The 25,577-nt window shown below is 40.8% G+C and overlaps 1 protein-coding gene across 3 annotated transcripts in view; it reads right to left on the bottom strand.

The window, feature by feature from the left end:
* Window positions 1-171: 171 nt before the first annotated feature.
* dip2bb (disco-interacting protein 2 homolog Bb) overlaps window positions 172-25,577 on the bottom strand; it is a 41,804-nt gene continuing 16,398 nt past the window's right edge. Inside the window, exons 3-38 of one of the 3 annotated variants that reach the window (XM_073467860.1) lie at window positions 25,388-25,540; window positions 19,638-19,763; window positions 19,197-19,550; window positions 18,940-19,086; window positions 18,220-18,339; window positions 17,211-17,408; window positions 16,881-16,972; window positions 16,235-16,345; window positions 16,019-16,142; window positions 15,613-15,722; window positions 15,301-15,403; window positions 15,141-15,205; window positions 14,253-14,346; window positions 14,049-14,168; window positions 13,844-13,958; window positions 13,452-13,591; window positions 12,386-12,522; window positions 12,194-12,274; window positions 11,924-12,051; window positions 11,545-11,659; window positions 11,206-11,407; window positions 9,880-9,992; window positions 9,071-9,151; window positions 8,847-8,970; window positions 8,606-8,727; window positions 8,049-8,160; window positions 7,308-7,417; window positions 6,169-6,299; window positions 5,904-6,072; window positions 5,653-5,823; window positions 5,487-5,548; window positions 4,955-5,012; window positions 4,789-4,863; window positions 4,528-4,702; window positions 4,169-4,292; window positions 172-3,294 (exon numbers count right to left, since the gene is read on the bottom strand). In XM_073467860.1, coding sequence (XP_073323961.1) covers window positions 3,042-3,294; window positions 4,169-4,292; window positions 4,528-4,702; window positions 4,789-4,863; window positions 4,955-5,012; window positions 5,487-5,548; window positions 5,653-5,823; window positions 5,904-6,072; window positions 6,169-6,299; window positions 7,308-7,417; window positions 8,049-8,160; window positions 8,606-8,727; window positions 8,847-8,970; window positions 9,071-9,151; window positions 9,880-9,992; window positions 11,206-11,407; window positions 11,545-11,659; window positions 11,924-12,051; window positions 12,194-12,274; window positions 12,386-12,522; window positions 13,452-13,591; window positions 13,844-13,958; window positions 14,049-14,168; window positions 14,253-14,346; window positions 15,141-15,205; window positions 15,301-15,403; window positions 15,613-15,722; window positions 16,019-16,142; window positions 16,235-16,345; window positions 16,881-16,972; window positions 17,211-17,408; window positions 18,220-18,339; window positions 18,940-19,086; window positions 19,197-19,550; window positions 19,638-19,763; window positions 25,388-25,540 — 4,715 coding nt within the window. In that variant the 3' untranslated portion in view covers window positions 172-3,041. Of the gene's footprint in view, window positions 3,295-4,168; window positions 4,293-4,527; window positions 4,703-4,788; window positions 4,864-4,954; window positions 5,013-5,486; window positions 5,549-5,652; window positions 5,824-5,903; window positions 6,073-6,168; window positions 6,300-6,571; window positions 6,720-7,307; window positions 7,418-8,048; window positions 8,161-8,605; window positions 8,728-8,846; window positions 8,971-9,070; window positions 9,152-9,879; window positions 9,993-11,205; window positions 11,408-11,544; window positions 11,660-11,923; window positions 12,052-12,193; window positions 12,275-12,385; window positions 12,523-13,451; window positions 13,592-13,843; window positions 13,959-14,048; window positions 14,169-14,252; window positions 14,347-15,140; window positions 15,206-15,300; window positions 15,404-15,612; window positions 15,723-16,018; window positions 16,143-16,234; window positions 16,346-16,880; window positions 16,973-17,210; window positions 17,409-18,219; window positions 18,340-18,939; window positions 19,087-19,196; window positions 19,551-19,637; window positions 19,764-24,883; window positions 25,071-25,387; window positions 25,541-25,577 lie in introns of those variants that run through there. The other 2 variants (XM_073467861.1, XR_012179387.1) reach the window with 2 other exon arrangements.

Raw genomic sequence — 25,577 nt, 5'->3', positions numbered from 1 at the left:
TTAATTTGCCTCTTTTGCACCAAAAAAACCAAAAACTGTCCTGTCAATTAACACAAACTCTTAAACGTGCCTTCACTGTAAGGATGCAGGTTGTCTCTTAATCCAAAGAGTCTATGCTATCAGGACACTTCCAATCACTGTTACATCATTACTAAAACTCAGGACACTGAAATGATTAAATGCTTTTGTTTATTCTGTATTACTTTTACATAAAGTATAAAACAAAGTACAACAAACCAAAATAGAAAATAAATGAGAAAAATGGGAAGGGGTGTACCACCATGATTTCATAACTATATGAGTTAAAACATTAAAGATTCATCAGTGGATCACACCCTCATAGAGCAGTTAAGAATTCACCAAATAATTAATATACAACATACCAAGAGTGCATACACAAAATATTGATAGAACAACTCAAGAGAGATTAATACAGTCTTAAGTACACTACTGGTTAAATTTCATCAGTCCTCTGTCTCAGTTATTACAAAAATGTATAAGCATCATGTTTATTTCACCAGACTGTGCAAGCTTTGAAATTAACTAATTGCACCGTCATTGGGATTGCATAGTGTGTAAGAGCGGAAACCAAAGGAAGCCCTCATAAACTTCCCAGCGAAGCAGGTAGATGGTAGATGGACACTGTTCGTCAGTAACCCCTCTTTTTGCTGATTAGGTTTGCAAGGTCGGACTTCATTACAGGATTGGTTTTGACAAACATCTACATTTTATGGGTATTATTCACAGATTGCACCATGGGACCACGTGGTCCATCCCTGTCTTTATGAGTTTTGTTCCCTGAATACAAAATTCCACACATATAGTATATCTCCCCCACTTGTGCCTGGAGATGAGATGTGCCTCAAGCTGATTTCTTCTTGTGCTTGGCTGAGTCATGCAAACATTCTGCTGCAAACGTAGGATGCAATGTTTAAAGCTAAGATGAAGTGCTATTAGTCTTTGAGGTGGAAAACTGGGCAAAACCAAATGTCAAGCTTTTATTTTTTTAAACATTAACACATTTAATGTGACATGAAGTGGGGATAGTTGTATCAACGAGTCCACACAGTAGAAACCTACTTTTAGTACCATCAGTGCAAAGTGCAGTAATTCAAGGAATCGTTTTCCTGTTATCTTGAAATGATAAACATCTTTCCAATATTGTGTGTTTGGCATGACTGAGTGTTAAAATGGGACAATTGCAAGAGTCAAAAAATAAAAAAAAAACTATTTACATGTTGACATTAAGGGTTCATCACTGAAATACAGTATGATCCAGTACAAAGAACCTCTAAATTATGGCAAGGAGCACAAGGAATGCACAAAATATCAGGAAACCAAATACATTTTGCAAATACATCTTGAGGCAAATATTTTTTTTCATACAATTACTTTACTCGCCAATCGAGAATGTTTCAGATGCGGCTCAGCTTTGCAACTGCATTCACAAGTGCTTATAAATCCAGTGACTGAACACAGAAAATAATCCAGATACATGATGTCTTGCCTCTATTGACTACAGTCCCAACAGCAATCCCGTTGGAGCTCAAAGTAATTCTTTACAAAGTTGCACGAAGACAAAACACAGTTCGAGTGAACTTTGAGTGGAAAAGGAAAGAGAACACTTGCTCTATTATGCAATACAAAACTGAGAGGGGGTGTGACTGTTTAGCAATACAAAGTACAGTGGTGATGGATATTACATGAACGGTTGTGGACCTTTCTTTTACGTTTTTACAAATAACCTGGTAGCCTGAAAACAGTCACGATGTTGTTTCTAGCCTTCTCCTCACACAAGTTGTTTTTTGTTTTTTTTCATTGGACCGACAGGAAATGTCCCCGGCATTAACAGTGATAGCCCTCCTGGTAAACTCTCAAAGCTCCAAAAAGCAATAATCCTCAGAATAATATATGCTCCTGAACCATTAGTTGTAATGCCTCATTGTTATAATAAAATAGACCATTTTTGAGAAAGTGCAATGTTATATCTATCCTGACTAACAATGCTTTAAAGTTATTCACCATTACCCTCCATTATATAGCTAATATTCCACTTCAAAAGTCAAAACTGTTAAATCTTATTTACACTCCACTTTCTGCTACTGTTATCATCTCCCAGCTGGGTTAATTATCCAGAAACCATCGACTGAGAGAGACAAGTCAAGCATTTATACATTTATACAATTAAAAATATCTATACAGTAACATACAGTATCTAAAATACAACAGGCCTTTATAGGTACAGTAGAGAATATGGCCTCTTTCCTCTTTTATTTTGATCCCTTTGGATATTTGTCAGGGTTTGCACTACTAGTCAAAACCAAAGGAGAATAAACAGCCATCAATTATAGATTCATTAAGAATTAAGATAGGAATGTATGGCTGAAGTTTTATAAGGCAGGAAATATATCAGGGCAGGAAAGTTAAGAAAATCTATTTGGCGTCATTATTATGGGACAAAATAAGTTTTCTAAATAATGCACACGGACTGGCTACACATGTAATGGTTTGCTTTCTTCTGCCCTCTTTTATTTACCTATGTCAGTGAGAAATGACTCAGAACATGCATTTGTGTGCGTTTGTTTGAAAGCTGCATGTAGAAACATTTCAAGTTGTTGATCTATGATTAGTAGCTCTTGGAATCTGTGTCGAGACACAAGGGAAAGTGTTGTTAAGAGGTTTGTGTGGTAGGTATGTATAGTATAAGAAGTTATATATTCACAAAGACATTAATACAGAAATAAACTCAAAGTGGTCCTGGTGGTGTCATTTCGCTCCATCCTCAAAAAAGTGCAACAGGGGCTTTTTCCCCTCTTTGCCATCAGCAGTACTTGTTGCTTCTGTCCCATTTGAAAAAATCTATAAAACACAGTGAACAACTCCACACATGGCGGGTCCAATCACAGACATGCAGTGGCCAAGATATGCTGGTGTCACACAGGGCTGGGTAGCAGTACATGTGGTTCATGCTTTTCACCATCTGTCCGGATCATAGACTGTGGATGATGGCGGAACGAGCCCAGAACCACCATGACGACCCCTCACATGTTGTAAGCCACATAGATTGGATCCAGCTGGTCGGCGAGGAATGAGTCGCGAAGGTGCATGCGTTGCTTCTCTCCCCTGGAGTTGATGGGTATAACCCCGGGGTCCACAATAACCACCACACCCACGATGAGGTGGTGCTCCTCCAGGACCACATTGGTTATCAGAGGCACCAGGTCGAGCGCGTCCTGCTCTGAACCGCACAGCTCCGACACCACCACCAGCAGGTTGGTCCACGTAAACACAGCACTGTAAGGGACAATAACAGAGTGACTCAGCATGTTTTTTCATATATCTCAACAACATCACAAAACTGTTGCTCCAGGACCATCATTGCAACTGACCAAAAGGTGAAAAAGTCTCCATAGGACTTACACCCAGGAGACTAGATCTTTTTTTTCCATTTACAGTTTTCTGTTGCAGTTTGGTTGGGTTTAGTGAAAAAAGGTTTGAGTTAAAACAGACCCTTTACACATGTGGAAAGCGTAACTTCTCCCATGTGCGTATTTTTCCAGCTTTCTCCTCAAGTCAAAAGGCTATGACATCATAAAAATGTGACTGGTCAAATGCAAAGATGGTTCTATAGCAACATTTATTATGATGTTGGAGACCAACATGGCAATATCAGATTGTGTGGCTGAGCATACAGTCCTAACTAATAAGGAATAGTTTGACATTTTGGCAAATAAGCTTATTCACTTTCATGCTAAGAGTTAGAAGAGAAGCTTGATACCACTTTTATGTTTTTATGCTAAATATGAAGCTACCACCACCAGCTTTGCTTACTTTTATCTGTACAAAGAAAAACAACAAGTTGTGGTCAAATAAACAAGATTTAACATGTTAATTAATGAACTTGCAGGTGTTTTTCTTTGCTTAGAGACAGGCTTTATCCACCATTTCCATTTTTGTGCTATTTGTGCATTTATCGTCTCATCACTCTCAGCAAGGAAGCGAATTAGCATGTGTAAGTCAAATAAAAGAGGCCTGGTTCCTAGTCATGGAATAAAAACAGAAAACTACAAACTAAACCTTAGCACCTAGTTAGAGGCGAGTAAGAGAGACAGATAAAACTCTTGAATAAAGTGTAACTCATAATGTGTATGTTTCTATGCATTCTTACCTCTCAGCAATACTGCGGTGAGCCCGGGACACTGAGGTTTCAATGTCGATTGGGTGGTAGCGCAGTCCTCTTAGCTCCAAGGTCTCATCCAGTGAGCCCACCACAAAGAGAGCGTCATGCCGATCTGGAGAGCAGAAATACGGGCAACATAAACCACACAGAAAAGTATGCAGGCAAAGAAGAAGAAAAAGTGTAAGCAGCTATGAGTGTGCTTACTTCAATTTGTTAAGTTTGAAGGTTTCATTCATGATACAATTTTCCTGTTTTAAAGTATTTATAAATCAAAAATCTAGCTCAAAATAAACTCATCAAGACTGGCTAACTAAATCTAGATTTTAGCTCTCTCAGGGTCTATTTACCCCCGCTTGCATCCAGCAGCTCAGTCCTCTTCACAAAACCCAAGTATCCTGTCCTAGCCCATAAGGTCTGTGGGTCTCCAAAGCTGAGCTTGGTGTTGAAGTGGTTGGCCTGAAGACTTTCCTCTCCGTAGATGGTGTAGTAGCCACTGGCACTGTGAGGGCTGTTCACCCAGACCTAAGAGAGAGAAACACAATATGGTTCAGAGGTGGTTTCAGAAGGAAGAAGGCTTTATATTATGATTGTTTAGGGTATCCTCTCACCTCTCCAAGATGAGAATCACCCAGCGGACCTCTGGTCTCTGGATTTACGATTATCACCCGAACACCAGGCAGTATCTTTAGATTAAAAAAACAAGTCATGCACCACTTTAACTTCATAATTCATGAACTGAATCTATACCATAGGTGTACATATGTAGCATCTTACTTTTCCAGACTCCATTAGTGGAAGACTCTGAGGTGCTCCTCTCTCCACCAGCCTCACTCTGTAAAAGTCACACACATAGTAGAGAAATGCAATCATTCATTAAAAAATGATATTTGTTAATCTAAATGGATGGATATGCCGAAAGTAAGTATTTACTGACCCTACTCAGGGTAACTAGGGTTATGAGATTTCTATGAGAAGTTGTTCTTGTTGTTTCTCACAGAGAATCTATTGTGTGTTGATTATATTTAACACTTTCATTGACTGCTTCATAATGTTATGAATTAATGTGAATTAGGACAGAAACAGATCAACTTTAGCTTAGGTTAAATATGAGACTTTCATGCCTGTTCGTTGCTGCTTAATTAAATATAACATCAAAATAAAACCATCTACATTCCACACAGGAGACACATCATCATAAACTCCATATACTATATGGAGTATACCTGACATAATATAATTTAAAGCTCTGTTTAGGAAACTTTTAAATGTTTGTTTCAGCCAGGCACCTGGATCCATGTGTCCTTACCTGTCATGTCGGAGGGACTTCATGTCAACATAAACTGTACAGGGATCAGGACCAGTGGTGCCCTGTAACACACAGACAACAGGTACATACAGGTCCTACTCATTCTCATCTAAGTGTGATTCAAAGCGTTCTGCTATGTAAAACCCGGTTAAATTGGTTACTGTACCTGCAGGCAGATGGCCAGGTTAACCCTGGAACCAAAAGCAGTGCTGACGGCTCTGGACGACAGCCCAATGTCCTTGAACAGCTTGGAGAAGGAGTGTGTGAGGGCGAGGCGAGGGCGTTCCTCTGCTATCACAACGCAGCTCCGCACACACGACAGGTTCACACCACGGGCCTGAAACACACCCAGACAAAATGATAAAATCCTTTAAAAATATTCTCATTGAGAATTCTCTCTCCATATGCAGTCCTCACCTTTAGTAACTCCGTCTGAGTACCCAGTCCTTTGGTGCAGAGCTCCATGACAGAGTAAGAGCAAAAGGTGTCTCTGATACGGTACTGACTGAGCGTGCTCAGCCACAGCGACAAGCAGCTCTCCAACTCGAAGGGAGGAATCAGGATGGACTGGTGACCTGAGTAAACACTAAACGAAGAGACATGTGGAGGAAAAGTGGATGAATGCACGTCGAACAACACAATAGAGACAAAATTGTGGTATATATATCACAGTTTACTGTACCTGGCGAGGCACCACAGGACAAAGCCCAGACCACAGTAAGGATCCAGGCAGATGGCTATTTGGCGAGAGGAGTACAGTTCACACTGCAGCTTTATGGAGCGACAAAGTGCACTGACAGCTGCATGAGAGATCTGCAACAAACAAGAAGACTCATTATAAACCCAAATGTTGCATATCATTAATCTGAGAGGTCTGATGCTTTTGTGACTAAGTTTTCTAATTCACTTTCCTGGTCTACTTTTCTTTGCCAACTTATTCTTTGTGATGTCTTTTACATCCTATAGTAAAATACCTTTTGCAGCGCAACATGGCTTGTTGCTGCATTGCGTTTATGTTGTACATGTTCAGCTACAACTCTGAATTAAAAAACGGATGCAGTCATTTGCAAACAAACTGTGTTTACCGACAACAGTTTTACGAAGTGTTCCCGAGCCCATGTAGAATCTCCTTTATACAATCATGTGTTTCAAGTGTTGAACCTCCCTCCATCTTGCTTGTGAATGACTGAGCCTTGAGGATGCCCATTTCATACCCAATCACGAAACCATCACCTGTTATGAATGAACAAAGAGCATTTCACAACTTTCCCAGTCTTTTGTTGCTCTGTCCCAACTTATTTAAAACGTGTTGCAGGCATCAAATCCAGAACAAGCAAATATTTACAAAAATCAATCAAGTTGATTAGGTAAAACATAAAATATGTTGTCTTTGTACTGTTTTCAATTGATTATATGTCAAAAAGGATGTTCAAATTATCATTCTGTTTTATGTATAATTTAGACAGCGTCTCTACTTTTTTAGAATCGGGCTGCACCTGTACATAGGTGGAGACTTAGTATCTCTTCAAGTTCTTTTATGATAGATTTCTAGCTGTATGTTTTGAACAATAGTGGAGACTGACAGCTTTAAAAAGATGCCATTGACTTGACTCTGCTTGTCAGCCCACAAAGGTAAACAGGCATAAGCTCAGTACAGAGGTAATTTCAGGTAAGCTGTAAAATAGATGATTGACAGGTCTCACTATCATTCATCCCACCCACTGTAAGTTGAGTTAAGGGGGCCCAATGAATGAGGGAGAAAGACATATGGGATCAAGAGTAAAAACAGCAATATTTGATAGCGAAGCTTATCTGTCTCACCTTAACCCCAGTGAGCATGCCAGTAGTGGACACACTGAAGTCCAGATAAGCAATCATCTCTGCTGTGGGCGGTTTATAGATCTGTGGCGGCCGGCGGCGAGGAAGGTCATCTGTCAAGAAGAACACAAATGAATCATTACCAGATGCATCTTATACTGTCAATTATTTCCCCTTAGATACTGGTACTATAATCAGATATTATTTATAAGTTGTAACAATAAACTGTAGATAGTACAATTAAAACAAAGTAGACATACAGTAAAGCAGCAAGCAGCAACGAACCAAAAGTGCACCAAGCACTTATCTACACAGAAGTTTGTTTCCCCACTGAGCAATTTAGGTAATAACTGGAGCACTGCAGATAAATGTCCCACTTCCTGTTTGTGTTAATGCTGCAAACGGTCCACAATAACTGACACAAGCGTTTCTGACAGAACTGTGCACTTTATACACGACTAACTTCACACTCACTATGACGACAACTCCCCACAACTTATAAGCCTTTTTCACTGTCTTGAATGTGACTCATGAGAAAGTCAGTTACTGAAAACAATGCATGTATTCTTCATTCAATAGTACAGTCATTTCTAATTATAAATACTTTCAAAAATAGATCAACTATATCAACTAACGTAAAATTATTTTTCAGGGTCATTAAACTTTGCACAGCTGATATAGATTTAGGGTTAAAATATGTGTTTAAGTTCAGACTGATGTGGCGCCTGTCTTTTGTTATCTTACCTGTGTCAATAATTGTTGGCCACGTTTTAATGTTTACAGAGGCAGCAGCCTCTTTGGAGCGCAGAGTCCTCATGAGATGTTGAGTGGTTAGGATACATGCAGCTTTACTGACCTGGCAACAAAACACAAGCACGATTCATTTGAAGAGGAGAAACTGCTACACATTGTCCAAAATTAAATAAATTACAAAAACAGGACAACTAAACGAATGCACACAACATGATCTATATACTATAGCCCAACTGATGCTGAGTTTTTTTGGCCGATATAGAAAGCATTAAAAAAAAAAAAAGCTAAAATTGTAGTTTTTTGCTGGGACTACGGAGGTCTAACCTTGAAGGAAAAGTGTTGCTAAACAGTCATTGGCTGAGAAAAATAATAAAAGTTCAGGAAGCAGGGTCATCAAGGTGGCTCAGTGTGTCTATGTTCTTAATCATAATATCTAGATTAAAAAAAAGACCTACATATCAGGAGAAAATGAAAGAACACAAATCTATATCCACACAAATCCATGAGCAAGAAATAACACGTGCATGTGCAAAAGAGCAAACACTTACATCAATAATCATGCGGACAGTCGGCAGCGTGGCTGCCAGGTTCTGAGGGTGCGGAGGTCTGACATTTACGGGAACACATCCAGCGTATAGACAGCCATAGAAGGCAGCTATCAAATCAATGCCTGAGAGAAAGATGGAGGACGAAAGGTGAAGTTAAATAAACAGAAAAACCTGTTTCACAAATATTAACCTCACCGGAGTAATACGTAGACACAGACAGGAAACCAGAGGCAGAACCCACCAGGAGGATAAAGAAGTACAACGTTCTCTCCAGTGTTGATGCTGCCTTTCTCCATGAGCGCTGCAGCTATCTTCTCCGCCCGCTTGTGAAGCTGCACGCAGGTCGCTGTGCTCACTGCTACACCCTGAAGGACAGTAACAAGGCAAAGATAACTTTGATCTTTTCCATTACAGTCAAAGTATATGTACTGTACTTCTCAGCAAATGAACAGATCCGTTTGGTACCTTGGCATTAAGAAGAACAAACAGGACGTGGTCCGGGTCCGTCTGTGCTCTCCAGTGTAGAGCCTCTGTCAAATACTGATGCTGAAATAAAAACAATAAAGAATTAGACTTATGCACTGTACATCTGAGGGTGTGCTTCAATAATCTGTATACATTATTACAAACACAACCATGGAGGGTGTATACAGGAAGGAGTATTGTGCTGATGGAAGAACTTAAATTAATGCACCTAAATAAAAGAAAAAAAGGGGTGCTCACAGACTGCATACCTCAGTACACAAGCTGTCTGGCATAAATTATCTCTTGTCAGCGTGCAAACAATTTATACCACAAACTCTGAGCCAATCCAGCTTTTAAAATAATTAACAATCACTTTTACAATGTACATCTGCAGTAGAACAAGGGATAACTACAGAAGGTCCATATCTTGTGCCACGGATAAAAAATGAAAACATGCACATTTTTGCTTATGTCACACCTTAACACAAGCACACAAAATAAAACCACAATACAATATATATATATTAGAGCATGACAAGAATAAGCAAAGGTGTGGGAAAGATGCCAGAAGGGGGCCATAATTCTTACCATCACAGTGGGCCACATACAGAGCTACATCGCAGAGAAAGACGAGAGCAGAAAGAGAGAAGATTTTTTTTTTTTTTACATCTATAAAACTGAGCTGAGGCTACGCCTGGGCCATCGTTACACTGGCTGTGGAAAGTCTACAAACCCAACTTTTTACCATTATAACACACTGCGGGCATTGGAAATTCAATGGCTGTTTGAAGGTAAGTGAGTTATTCTACCTTCCGGACAAGATCCTGGTCATCAATCATGCCGAGGTCCCTGCCTGCAGCCTGGGCGATCCTCTTCCCTGCCACAAGGTTACCCACCATGACGGATGCAGGGCCTACACCGACTGCAAGAGGAACAGAGTGTGGGAGAGAGATGAGTAAAAGAAAACAATGTTTGTTACATTGCATAATTTATAAAACACTTCTCAACGGGGTTTTACGCAGGAAGACCTTAATATCTGTCAGAATCCACTACTGGCTGCAATTCTTGCATGAACAGACGGGAAAAAAATCTAGACAGCATTTCTATTTGGGGAAATACTGTGAGAATGCAAACAGTGCAAAGAAACAAAAGCTGCATTAAATATTAAGCTGAACACAGGTGTAGCTGTGTTCAAGAATGCAGATTGTGGAAACAGAAAGATGAGCGATGGGTGAAAGTGATTCATATTTTTGTAAAATGTACAATATGTGATACATGCGGTTTAAGTTCATGGTGTATTGATTTTTGTCTGTTGTTTTGGTGAATACTTGGACAGTAACTGTGTTACGTGTAGGTTGTTTTATGACATTTGCTGAACCTTGCTACAGCCAAGACCAACATGGCAGCAGTATGACTTTCGCAAATTCAGAGACTGTTATGTGTGTGTTATGTAAACACACATAACAATGCTCTTACTTTACAAAACACTTCATACTGACTGACTCTGGCATGCGATGACAATCAGCAATTTATCTCTTTCTCTTTCAATCACTAGGATATTGTCAGTGGTTACCTCATCCCATCAGAACAAAACCACTGAGGAATTTCCAAAGTGAGGAATCCTAAATTAAGATAGCATACTGTCCTAAGCTGAAAATAACTGTTGGCACCACTGTTTTAAGGTAGGAGAGGCTAAAATCATTATTAGGCTGTTGGAGAAGTTGTTAGCCTATTAGAAACTAACACTGATGTTAACCTGTTAGCTTTACATTTCCTGGAACATGTATTTATGGGCATAAATCCTCTCCTCCATCGATACAATTAATGCCTCTGAGTAACTTAAGCTAAAAGTGAAGGTATATATGAACGTATTATCTTGTCCATTATCGCAAGCAAGCTAGCCAGTGACGAGTGAATTGAGACAGCTGTTGTCATGGATACAGGCAGTCTCATGTACATTGTTAACACAGATACAGGCATGACAGGTACAATAGATACAAGTGCCAATTGCGGAATCACGTTTAATGTTCTGGTCAGGATTCCTTTAGATAAAATACAGGATGAAATCTCCTATTATTGGCATTCAGGACATTTGTCTGTATAGGGGCCATGGTTTATTGATATGCTCCACCTACCGGGTTGCTTCTGGCGGGGCTTGGGCAGGTTGGTGACACATGTATGGGGACACATTAGGATGTTGCAGGGGTGCAGGTTGCCATCCAAGAAGAACTGCTTGGTGTCAGAGATGTGGATCCCTCCAAGGGGTGTTTTAGGTAAGGTGTTGGCTGGGACCAGAGCCAGACAGTAGAGGCCAACCTGATGGATGCTGTCAATAGCCTACAGAGGAAACCACACACTGAGGAACTAGTTTGTTGTGTAGTAATCATTTGTGGTGGAGAAACACCTGGAGAACATTTGTTGACTATTTTTGGATTTATACACAAATTAAATATTATACATCTTTCCATGTTTACCTGAAGCACCCGGCTCATCCACTGGAAGCTGTCCTCCTCGCTGGCATCTGGCCTCTGCTCCGCCACAATCACAACCCTCTCATCATAAAACACTGTGACTGAAAACACAGCGATCCTGACACACACAAACACAGAAAAACACACAAACATGTTAAAGATTATTCAGGGGTTGTAGACATCAGATATCTATACACAAGCATCCTGAAACATTTTGTTTATATGAAAAAAATGATTTCCAGTCATGCCTCGTTTTGGGCCTGCTGTGCTTCCTCTGTACCACCAGATGTCAGTAGTGATAAATTAGTATTCACACCTGAGCAGCAGCTCATCATCTTTCCAAACATATTTTGTATAAAAAGGAATGTGGTGGTCTCCTCACCTCCCACGATAAACAGTCTTAACTGGCTCCACAGCAAGAGCAGTTGCCACCAAGTCATCAGCGTTGTGTCTCCGCCCGCTGACCATCAACAGACCTTCGATCTTCCCCACCACAAAGATCAGGCTGCCCTGGTGCGGCAGGGGGACACACAGCGGGGGGTCATTATACAGGTAGTATACAGTCCCATTCAAAGACAGAGAGAGAAGGACGGTTTCCAGGAGGGCTCAAGTTACCACAGATGCTGTGCTGTAATGAAATGGTCCTACTTACTGGGCCAACAAATCCCAGGAGTCCTGACCGCACAAATGGAATCTCTCCAATGGGAACTCCATTAGCATTAACTGGTATCACCTGAGCACAACCAGACAGGAAATAAGGCACAAAAAGAAAAAAGAGTTTAGTCTCTTATTTCATGTGATTGTACCAGCACTAACAGTTTGTGTGTGTTATCTGCTGCCATACCTCAAAGGTGTTTTTGGTGACTCCAGGCAGGCCGTAGTACATGTTGCCTCCAGCGCGGGAGTTTACTATTATCTCTCCTATCTCATCAGTTTTACACAACTGAGGAGGCCCGTCTGGCCTAACAATGCACATCAGAGCTGCAGACACACAAAGGTTACACAGAAATGTTAGCGGTATATTGCATTTATTTGAACATTTCTCTTATCTAGAAGCCAACGATCTTTATTCAAAAGTGTATTCTTCCTCTAGCTGTTGACGTTGACCTATGACAAAAATATTCAGGAGGAATATAGACTGTGTGAGGTTTGATTTTAAAGGAGAGTCTCATTTTCTTCTTAATTATAGATTCTGTAATGATATAAGAACATCAAAAATTATAAATGTATTTATTAAAAGTCATAAATATTTTGGTGTAGAGACAATCAAAAATCAGAATGGGTATTTGATTTTCATGTGTGTAAGTTACTTAACGGTCTTAAAAGATGAAAAATAGAGAAAGTACTTAAGACAGACTATTTAATTAGCCTGGATTTTCAGTTTTCCAGTATGGCTATCATTATATGGTTATATTTTCTCTTTAGTTTCTCAATATTGTTGAATATTGAACATAGTTGTAGGCATATCACAGTAAAAATGGTTTCATCATCTTTAAATCAGATACATTTTGTTTAAATGATCTTCTTCCAGGCAGCAATTGGGTTAAATTAATGAAAGAATTAAATGAAAATCAACTTGCAGAGATTTTAGTTTTGCTTTAGTTACTGTCAGTAATCTATCAAACAACACATTTAAGGTTCAAGATTTTTTGGTCAAGTTATCTCGTGTGTTGAGATAACTTGTTGTGTCTCACAGTTGAGAGTTATTAACATAACACACTCTTGTTGGTGTGTGCAGATCCTTGCTGAAGAGAGAGTTTGCTGCAACAAGCCACTCTTTTGTATGAAAAAAATAACAAATTCCAGATCAAATTTACATTTTTTGCTTTTTACGTTAGCAAAATCACATATCTATAATTAGTTTTTCTTGCTTTCTACTTGACAAATTTTTTTTTCTCTTCTACCCTCACCTCCTGGCATGACATGGCCCACATCTTGTACAGTCAGGGCGGAGTTCTTGTCCTCGGTGTTGACCCTGATGACACCGTGGCTCAGGCCGCCCAACGACAGGATGGCACGGGCAGGGAGGGGTGCGCCAGGGACTCCCGGTCTACACAGGAGAGATTGATCAAACATGAATGTTTGCAACCATCCCATCTGTTCTCACAGTGAGGCATCTGCCCACCCACCCATGTACACCACCACATACAACAGACTACATATTCATATAATCAGCTTTTTTTAATCATCACGACCTTTCATGGGATGACATAAGGGTGGGAAGGAGGAGGAAGTGGAAGGTAGCTGGGACTAGAGACTTCTTTACTGTTTCTTTTTCATTTCATATGGGTCAGTGACATACCTGCGTATAGCTACTGTCATGGCCTCAGGGGAGGTTGCACAGGGACAGATAACCTCAGGTTTCAGCCCGTGGGACTGAAACACGTTCAGGAAGGCATCACAGGAAGACACCGACCCTGGACAACAAGAGATTCAACATATTACATCTAATTTGTGTTGCTTAAAAAGACCTAGTTTTACAAAGTTTGCGGCCGTAAGATACTCACAGGGGTTAGCACCATCAGCAACAACTAGCATACGTAACGAAGCCAGACTGGTGTCTCTCTGGTCCCGATGAGCCATCATGGCCCAGTGTAGATCACGGCACTTCACCAAAGCTACACGAGCTGCAGGAGAACAAAAGTGACACGTTATATATACAGTTTTCTCTACAGCATTACCTTTAAAAATGAGATAGCAGTGTAATTTACCTTTGTTGACATGGACCCTCTGGACCCAGGAGAGAGGACAAGCCTTCATCACAGCATAGGGAACACTGATAGTGTGTATCCTGTTCATCACAGCCTGGAAACAAACAAAACTTGATTAAGTAGCTAATACAGTATAAAACTAATTTCTTTCCCATCATGACAAAACATCCTAATAGGACATTCTACTAAATGATGTTCTTAAATGACAGAAAATGTTGAAAAGACTTTAACAGTTTATTGGCTAATTGCTAAAAGCTTAGTGCTTTAAGAGTTAAATTATAGTTAAGTTTATTGTGCCATCATAAATACAGTAAGTTCTTGATGGATTCAATAACAGAAAGAACAGAACAGACTTAGAAAACTTCTTCACTTTGTGGGCGGGAACTGGAAATGGAACAAACAGAAACATCTCAAAGAATACGAAATTAAAAAGACTACAAAAGAAATCATCCAAAACTCATGATTAAAGAAAGGACAGCTTTGAACAGATCAACGTGGAATGGTGCTAAAACAAAATAAAACAGCTCAATTCAGAAAAAAAGTACTTTATCAAGTTCCAATAAACCCTGGGACTTCTCAACAGTCCATTATTGAATCCATGAGGTTTTTATGATTCCACATTTGGTCTGTTTACCAGATACTTGGTGAGACACTGAAATCCCCTTTTCTGTTCTGGTGAACTAGAATCATCTAAAATCACTTTGACAGGATTATCCTGAGGCACCAGATCAAGAACCAAGAGTAGACATGTGGATAACTTGGCATTTATTATCTGTCATTTAATAGGCACCAGTCAGTATAACGGATTTGTTAAATCCTTCCTTGAGCTGGTATGTACTTTAAATCATAACACACCCAAACATGCAGTATGCCCACACACACACTTACTGTGAGAACTCCATGCCACAGTCCCATATCCTTTTTAAAGTCCAAGACATTCACTAAAGTTTCCCCTTGAAGTGAACAAAAACAAAAGACTTATAACAACTGTATGGATGAAAAAACCTTCAGATAATAGACAATGACAACAATCAGGGTCTACACTCACCCTCACAGTAGTTGCAGGCCTGGGTCAGTGCTTGGCAGTGGGTCAACATGGCTACTTTAGACACAGCTACACCCACCACTGTGCCATCTTTACTTGCCTTGTACTGCACAGAGAGGAAACACGAGAGGAACATGTGAGTATACACTTGTATTTTCATATCATATTAGGATGTAGGAATGGTCAGATTTTATTTTTCCCAAAATATATTGAGTTTTTATGGTGATCCATGGTGATCCAGTTGTGTACTACACAACTCTTACACTGGTTAATGGAACCTGCAGCACCTGACATACCAAGAAGCAGCTCTGTTACCTCTATATATGCAGGGTCAGTGTTGGCGGTGGGGATGTGTGGCTGCCAGTCTTTGGAAGGCTTGGTCAGGTATTTTGAATCTGTCACCACCCACTTTAGTCGTGGCCAGCCTATCAGAGAATGGCATCAGTGAAAGTTAAGTCAAGTGTGCTTATATTATACATAAGAATATGAAAATTGGAAATTCATACTTTTACTTCATAAAAACAGTATACACAGAGTACAGGGTACATTTGACCATCCCTGCTTAACAATTTTGTGCACAAACATTCTGAAGGTGATCTGAGATTTAGCCATTATAACTTTGACTTTCAGCAATTTTTCATAAAGAGAACGGTATTTTTTATCAAGATTAATGTCTAATTATTTAAATATAGTACAGTCATTTCAGAAAGAGCTTACTGACCTTTAAACTGCATTATTTCCCCAGTGGGCGTCTTGGGTAAACCCTTCAGACAGATCTCACTGGTCAGAGCCAGACCGACACCACAGCTACCGAGCAGAAATCCCACCTGGCTGATACCTGCATCCTAACAACACAAGCATGAAAATATTCATAGCTATATAATATTTCTTTAAAATCAACTGATAACATGCACATGCTCCTCTGAGGGTTTTCTACCTTGCGTGACAGTGGTACTTCAATAGGTACAGGTATAACTTCAGCCAGGAGGCAGCCGTAGAAGGCCACCCAGAACATCCCAGGGTCGCTGTTGGGGTACACCAACGCCACCTACAAAGACATTAAACTTCACATTTAGCACCATATTATGTTTCTTCTACTGCAGGCACAAGACTACAGGCTCTCAGTGACAATGCAAACATACTGATGTTTATAATAATAATAATAATAATAATAATAACAACAACAACAACAACAACAACAACAACAGTAATAAACTGTATTTGGTAAGTATCACCTTGTTCACCATCCTAATTTACCACTTTGACATGCGAACATTTGCTAATTAGCACTTAAAAGAAAGAGCAGATATGGTAACTCACATGATAATAATGTCATACTTTATTTTCATGGTGAAATTACTGTTTATTTCACCTAGTCACCAACAAATTAAACATCAGCCACAATAAAACACTCCTGGATCCGCAATGAGTGCACATTACCAAGGCAGTAGTTACAAATGCACAGGTTTAAATTTAAGGACTTACGGCATGTTGTTGCTGCAAATGCCACAAAATATTGTCTTCCTCTGTACTAAATTAATGTCATTCGTATCTGCTTTCTGTCAGCATGTCATCTCTCTCACCCGGTCTCCAGGTTTGAGGATTTGCTCATTCTTGGTGCCCAGCTTGTTGAGGAGGGTGTACGCCAGCTTCACGCTGCGGCTCCACAGCTTCCCTACCAGACAGAAGGTAGAACAGGATGAAGCGAGTTAGGACGGCAGGTTATGTGTCTTACCATTGCCAAAAAATCTCAGGTCACAGAGTGCACATATCTCTCTTTTATCTAGATCACCTCTTGAACTCCGAACATTAACTTTTAGCTGTAACTCCCAGCAGCTGTACATTGCTGGTGCTAATTTTACAATGTAAACACCTGTCCAGGCTTTCTGCAAAAGAGCAGTCTTGTGTCTCACCGTAAGTCAGTGTATACAGTGGTTTGCCCGTGATGTCAAGAGCAGTGAGAGCGGGGCTCTTCCCCTGAGTGGCCCCCCAACGGGCCAGCGCTGCCTGCAGGGCTGGGGGCCAGTTACTGACCACTCCCAAAGGCTCTCCTTTAACTGGGATGATCTGACGGCCCTCCGGCTTTGGTGTGTTGGGGTCCGGCTGGGGCACTGTGTGAGACAGAGGCAACAGATCACATTTGGGTATATTACAGATGGATGAGGTTCATTACGAATGCCACAAAGATAAAATCGGTTCATATGCCATTGCTGGCCAGTACAGTACATCGACTTCCCTGATTCAACCTTCTAATTGCCTTTTTCTTTCCTGTGTCTTCCATAATCTGTCTTCTTCTCTGCTATTTATAAGACTAAATATGTAAAGAATACATTTACTTATTTTAAATTGTAAGTTTGAAACCAAGATACAAAATATGTAACCAAATATGTGTACCACCTTTTAAATAAGGCATCTTTCATTTGTTGTAATATAGAATATTTTAAGTTTTGGGTTGCCAGGTTGTGAAAAATGCCTTTGACTGATTGGACCTTTTTTTTCAAAATTAAGATAAATACCCTTTATTAATGACTTACTAATATTTAGAATTTCAGACTTGATGGCGTATTAGAAAATGACAAATATATTAGTTATTTTCTTACTTTTTTAATGGAACAAACACTAGCCAAAAGGGTTTTTCACAAGCTTATTGCACTTATTAAAGTCTTGTAACTGCTCTATGAAGCTTTGGCATTGTAACCATTAATCATAATTCATAAACACTTAATAAATGGGGACCTGATAGTGGTACCCAAAACATAGTTCTTAAAAATAAAGACATTTGTTGGTAAATATGAAAAGCCCACACAAGTCATTCAAATTAAAATTCTTGGTTTGATTTAATGATGAAAATTAAAAATAGCATGTTTGTAATATTGTATGCAATGCAAACATGTAAGGTGTGTGTTTCAGAAAGCTGTTTACCTTCCACGATCTCCTCTGCATCGTCTGTGAAGAACTCGCTGAGCGGGGGCCTCTTCGGCCTCTTCAGGGTGTTCAGCAGCTGCTGGATCTTTGTGGATACTCTGCTGTTCACAGGAACTCCTACAAGCATTATGAAGGTGGAGAGGGGCGGTGGCAAGACAAGCATACAGTCACACACAAACTGTGGTTCGTACACACAGTGACAATACTTCTTACCATCTCATAGTCTGCTGCTCTTCATCCCATAATACAAGAGACTATTTTTAGTGAAGGTTTGAATAGACTATAATATCTTCAGGTAATCAAAAGCAGCACACATAGGTGGCAAAAACACGAGGAAAACACAGTGAGAACTGGGGTAAAGGTTGTTTTTTTTGTTTGGGATCACACGTGAGGATTCATTCTGTGTGTGGATGTTGTTTTTGTTGCATTTATTTCTATAATCATTCATTACAAACAGGAGGGAGAGTTAGGGAGACAGCAGACACAGAAGGCTACAGACATTATACATTAAGGAGTTTCCTTACTCTGTAGATTACCTCTTCCTATCAGCCAGTCAAATAAACATGTGACACAGTAGAAAAAGATCAAGAAGAAAAGAAAGCAGTAAAGTCTGATTAATGATATTGTATGATGACACTTATTTTGAAGAGAGAAGAGATTTGAGGCTCCCGTAGAGACACACAAACAAATAAAAATGTTATGTGGTGTAGCCATTACCGTCCGCAGTCTCCATCATACTCGAGCGGCTCTGCCCACGGCTCATCCCTCGGACTATGGCGTTGGAGGGCAGGTCCACCCGTGGGCCCCTTGATGGAGGGGCCACAGCTGTCACATCTGGAGGGGGGGCGTTGTTCTCTGCTGGGGCTGCAGGTGAAGCAAGAGAGGACATTCTGAACAAATTACAATACCTGATACTGGATAGAAACAAGTGTTTGAGTATTTTACACCTGTTATAAATCAGGGAAGTGTCTCACCTATGCGACTTTGAGCCAGCATGTTCGTCACAGCTGCAGTGTGTGGTCGCTCAGGCTGATGGTGGTGCTGAGGCTGGTACTGTGGTTGGTAGTGAGGCTGATACTGAGGTTGGTACTGCGGCTTGTACTGAGGCTGAGGCTGAGGCTGAGGCTGAGGCTGGCTCTGAGGCTGCGGCTTGGCCTCTCCATGGGACAGGGTGGAGGAGGCCGAGGAGGAGGTGGAGGAGCCCTGGACCGTGCGGTTGATCCAAGAGTCTGGGCTCTGCAGGTTGGGATGGACCTGAGGCGGAGTAGCGATCACTGATGACTGCCTGCGCACCTGCGACGTCTCATCATCAGAACCTGATGAGGAGTCTGAGCGAGCGAAAACAAAGTTTTAATTATCCAGCTCTGGACCCTCCTACAGGTCGATATGTAGGACTGTCATTCTTACTGTCCTACCTGGTGGTGTGCGGGTTTCAATGGGAGATTGCACATATGTGGAGCGTCGCTTGGTAGGCATTGGGAGCGCCATCTTCTCCTCTTTATGTTTAGCCAGGGCAGCTTGTACTGCCTCAGTGTGGATATCTGCATGGACAGTTAACAGTTTGAGTTAGGGATGGCTTGACTTGATCCTAGGAGCTTTGGAGCTGACTCAAAGCAAGAACACAATAAAAGAAATAATAAAACAATGAATGCAGCTTTTTGAATTGACTCATCAAGAGGCCATTTGCCCACAACACTATTATTTCCCCACCAATTATTTAAACCCTGCTCTAAAATATGGTAGGTCTTTGAAAGGGCAGGCTCTGGCATGGGAATTAAGTCAGGAATCCTTGTTCCATAGGAATCATGCATTCCTGCAAAGGTTATGGGGTTCCTGGAAGACTTCCTGCTGTCAAAAAAGACAAAAAGCCTGCAAGTATTGCAGGAATAATAGTTAAAATAGTGATGTGAACTCGCCTCATTTCCACTGCAGGTGAACGCAGGTAAGAGGAACCTTTGGAGTAACTCCAGGGTCTAAATTAAGTTCCAGGGACATTTTACCCTCAAAAAGTGATCGGGGGGAAGTACTTTCCTTTTACTTTAGCTTTTCAGTTCAGTCACAATTTTTGAAATTATGTTTATTGTTCACTATGCTTCAATACATCAACATGGACTTACAGAAGAACACATCAGATGGACCGAGGTTCATTGTATAGTTGCATGTAATCCCTTTTTTTATACACCAGTGCACTTGTTTGCCTAATCTTTGCGAGCCTAAAGATCGCACAGGAAACACAAAAGATTGGCCAAAATAACAGTCAAAGAAAGAAAATTCCCTCTTGTTACTCTCTCAGCTCACAGACACATTCAGTCTGTGACAACGTGAAGGAAACATCATTTTGTTTTGTAACCACTGATTCATTCCTTTCCAGTAATTTGACAGCAGTATTTCAGTCAGTAAAAAGCCTTGTTAAAATAGGAAACAGCATATTAAAGTGTTTAGAAAAAATTATAATTGAGGAAGTCAGGAGAAAATCCTAAGAGGATGACTGTGTTTTCCCACAGAAACAGGAAGCCACGACAGAAAGAAGAGAGTGAATTAGCCCACACGCTTGCCTACACATAAGCACACGGCAATAAATGCAGAGATACTTTCACTTGATGACACCCACAAGCACATTAAACAGAACCACGTGAACTGCCACATATTCAGGCTACGTAACGAAACATGTGCAACAAAAGCCCACTCACTGACAAATCACATCTATTAACTCAGGGAACACAACTTCCATTCAAACATCAACACATTTAAATAAATCACCCTGCACAGCTCATTACACAGCAGCAGTGGGGACCATAATTACATAACTGGCATTCTGCTGAACCGATTTCTCCGAGCTACATCATCTTCTCTCATAACGTGCATCGCCCACCCTCACACAGGGGCGTCAGGAGAGGCTGACTCCTTACACATGTCTGGGAGGATGAGGGCTATCTCCTTGGCGATAAGCATGATGGGGCCCCAATCACACTGTGTTTTATGTATGGGGAGCTAAATCTGGTACTATCTTTCATACCTACCTCTTTACGGTGTACTATTACAGATACAAATTAGCGGCATCCTTTACAGCACATACATGTGTGACTGTAGAGGCAGCAGCCTCACAGAAACTAGTCAACGGCATATTTTGTTGAATGCAGTACACAGACAAGTTGTTTAAGAGGAATAATAAGCGGGGGAAGCTTGAGGAGATGAGAGGCCATTAAATTAAGGTTGTTGTGCAATTTCTCTGCAGCCCATAAATGATAAGCACTTTCATTTCTTCAATTTCCCCACTGCTGCACTGTTTTATTGTTTGTTCTTATTACTATTTGTTTATTTATGCTGTGCCTCTCTTAAAACTCTGAATTGCCATAACATTTAGTACAAACATTTAAGGTTCCCAGGGGATGAATCCTGACAACTATGATCAACTTCCTGTTAGTACACTCGCTTTCAGATTAAGCTCCGCCCATCCCGAGTATGGCTACGGACACAGATTTTTTTAGTTGGTTGAACAGATACAGATAATAGTGTACCCTAATAAACATTACATCTGTTTAGCAACAGTATGTTAGCACTTTCATTGAGTCATTCAGCTCAAAGCGCAGTACAGACACAGTACAGACACAGTTTGGCCTCACAGCGCTGTCTTCAATTTCTTTCCTGCCATTTGATTTGAGTGTCCCAAATAGTCAGTGATTAGTCTATTAGGGACACCTAGCCAAGGGCCAAGACACACCGAACCAACATCAAACAACTTGTGTCAAAGAATGAGTGGCTGACTGCTGTATTGCCTGACGTAGATTGTGATTTGGCCAAAAATCTGCACTTGAACACACCGCACAAAGACTCCAGCCAACAGCCAACTAGCTTGTACATTCTGTACCTGTGTGAAAGGAAATATCTCTCCATACCACCAGGTGGCAGTAGTCTGTATTCATTAATTTTTAAGAGGGAAAACGTTTTTTAATGAGACTGTGGATATACAAACTCTTTTAATGATTAAGCAGAATTCTTCACACAACTCTCGCCAATATATCCATCTCTAATCGAGAATATGTCTGATAAAAAGTTGCAAATGGCGGAGGTGAAAAATAAGGAAATGGATAAAATCATGGATACTAAAGCGACAGGCTCAAGGGGGCCATCCCTTTCTTTTTCTGTTTCCCTTCCCATTCACTTCACTGAACAGCCAATCAGAGTGATTTCTTTCACCACAGACTTGCTCAATCAGCCAAAAGGGCTGACTAATGGCAAAGGTGGAGGACACACCACAACAACTAGAGCCACAGAAGCTATCGCCCTAAAACCAATGCAGAATACAACAGTCTTGCAATAAATCTTCCCAACGAAGGTTATAATACTCGTTTTTTATTGAAACGGAGGTTGGTTTGACCGTATGATCTGTTTGGAGGCTGTAGTTGAACTGTACTGTATTAAACGGACAGGTGTTGCTATTATTTTATCCTTTATATCAATAAGGATTGGCTAAATAACAGGAGCACCTCTCCCTCTACCTAACAAATTGGCAACTGAGTGCAATTCATACACTACAGACAGGTACACTTACAAAAAAAATAAAATACCACAGTCCAATCCATCACCTTTGATATAAGTGAACATTACAGTCTTGCAACACTTCACAGTGGGCAGCTGTGGTTCAGGAGGTAGAGTATGACTTCAGTCCATTTAACATTTACTACACTTGTAAATATGATAATTATTCATGTCTGAAATCTCAATTTACTGCTCACTACAGTGTAATATAACAGCTGAAGTATGAGTAGTGAATGAGTGGAGGGTTATCAGACACTTGTTTTCCTGTTCCCTTTGAAAGCAGCTGAGTCAAAATGCTGCTGTGTCACTGCTGTACTAGAACTGTACTACACTACGAACAGAGTAAAATGGATGTCACACTCATTATATGGCAAAAGGCTCATCATCTCTCTGATCATTGGCTCTATGTTCTTCTCCTCCAGTCCATCTCTTGCAACACGTCAGAAAAAAAACTTTACTGCTACTCTGCACTGTTAAAGCCCAAGACAATGCACTTTCCCTTAGTCCACTTAATTTACACTAATTTCTCTTCTACAGTCCCCTCCAAAACTATTGGAACAGCGAGGCCAATTCCTTTATTTTGGCTGTATACTAAAAACATTTGGGTTTGACATCAAAAGATGAATAGGAGACAAGAGATCAGCATTTCAGCTTTCATTTCCAGGTATTTACATCTAGATCTTACAAAACTTAGACGATGGCATCATTTGTAACGGAACACCACATTTTTAGGTGAGCAAAAGTACAGGAACAGGTAGACTTAAAATAGTGTGTTTTGGGTGGGTCTTGCTGCATGATGAAGGATCTCCTGATCAGTTTGGTTCAACCTCTCTTTAAATTGGCAGACAAAATGTTTCTGTAGACTTCTGAGTATCTTTTGCTGCTTCCATCATCTGTTACATCACCAATGAAGATCAATAAGCCCATCCCAGTGGAATGGGCAAAGGTTAATCTTTTTCTCATCAGTCCATGAAACTGTCCCAGAACTTATGAGCCTCATCTCAGTACTTACTGGCAAATTCCAATCTAGCCTTCCTATTCTTATTGCTAATGAGATGTTTGCATCTTCTCGTGTGGCCTCTTTACTTTTGTTCCCGAAGTCTTCTGTGAACGGTGGATTGTGGTACCTTCACTCCTGCCCTCTGGAGGTCGTTGGTGATGTCATGACAGTTTTAGGGTTTTTCTTTACTTTTTGTCGTCAACTGCTGATGTTTTCCTTCGTCCACCAGTTCGACATCTGTTGCTGAGTACACCAGCGGTTTCTTTCTTCTTCAGGACATTCCAATTGGTTGTACTGGCTATGGCCAATGTTTGTGAAATAGCTCTGATTGATTTTCCATCTTCTCTCGCTTTTCTCCCATTGACAGCTCTCTGGTCTTCATGTTGGTTACACCTCTTTAACTATAAGTGCAGGCAAAACCCAAAGCTGAAACTGAGAGCAGACATTCAGCGCTATTTATTGTTTGAAAAATCAATGTAATAAGGACACACCTGGGCAGCAAAAAACACCTGTTATATGTTTCAATAATTTTGCTCACTTGAAAAATGGGTGGGTTTAAACAAAAGGTGCTATCTTCTAAGTTTTTTAACAGATCTAGATGTAAATACCTGGAAATGGATGCTGACATACTGATCTCTTGTCTCTTGTCTTCATCTTTTGGTGTCAAACCCAAATGATTTCCGTGTACAGCAAAAATAAAGGAATTGGCCTTGCTGTTCCAATAGTTTTGGAGGGGACTGTATTTCTCGATATATTGCACCAATCTTAGTTTTTGCCTTTATTTTCCAGCTCTAATCCTCTCTTGGTTGAATCATCATACTCAATCTCCTTCTGGATCCTTCAATCAGATAAAAAAAATACTCTGTTACTGGTCAGATTTTCTTTGACAACAAAGCATTTTGGAACAACCTCTCTGCCAGACTCCAGCCTAACAGACAGACTTTAGATTAGTCAGCCTGGTATTTAGCATGCTGCCGTGTGAGGGTGTTTCATCTGTGAGGCAGGAATTGTTGAAAAGGCAGGAAGGCAGAGATAATTCAGAAAAAGAGACAGCAGGGTGTGGGCTGGTCTAGAGGGAGGATGCTTTTATAGACACTCCTCACATGCTCCTTGCTCTTTCACCTCTACTCTAACTGCTCTGTTTTCCTTTATTCTCGCCAGTGTCAGGTTTTCCCCTCCAGATCAGCGCTCCCCTGTTCTCCTCACAGCCTCCTCACACATAGCCAGGCAGTGACATCACTCTGGAGTGGGGGTCCTCACTGAGGGGCTCTCCCCTGCAGGGCTGCACTGTTGCCTGTCCCTCTCAACCCCTCACACACACACACACACACACACACACACACACACACACACACACACACACACACACACACACACACACACACACACACAAGCTCTTCTTTAATTGGTCCCTTTGAAACAGCCCTGTGTCTAAGCTTAAAAACAGATGGGCTGACAGGTGAAGCTAATGTAGACTAATTTGAGAACCGCAAAGTTATCAGAGGAAACGTAAGTCCCTCAGTGATGGGTGCATCCAAGGTGTTTTACACTGGGGGAATAAGAATAAGAATCTGAATGTAGTTTATTCCTGAAATAAGGGTGAATTTTTGATGCTGGACTCCTGACCTGATCTGTAGCGGTCATCCCTGGTTCCTCCACCACGATGTGTTCTGCGGGAGCGACGTTCTCGGTAACGGGACGAGCTGGAGGGGGGAGCGGCCTGGCTGGAGGAGGAGCTGGGAGCAGGAGGCAGCACGTCATTCTGACGGGGCGGCTCCACTGTAAAAGTACATAAACAACAAAAATATATTCATTA

This window comes from Pagrus major, chromosome 6 (assembly GCF_040436345.1).
Source record: "Pagrus major chromosome 6, Pma_NU_1.0".
Taxonomy (NCBI): domain Eukaryota; kingdom Metazoa; phylum Chordata; class Actinopteri; order Spariformes; family Sparidae; genus Pagrus; species Pagrus major.
Note: the sequence above shows the minus strand (reverse complement) of the source record. Positions and strands in the feature narration are given on the sequence as shown.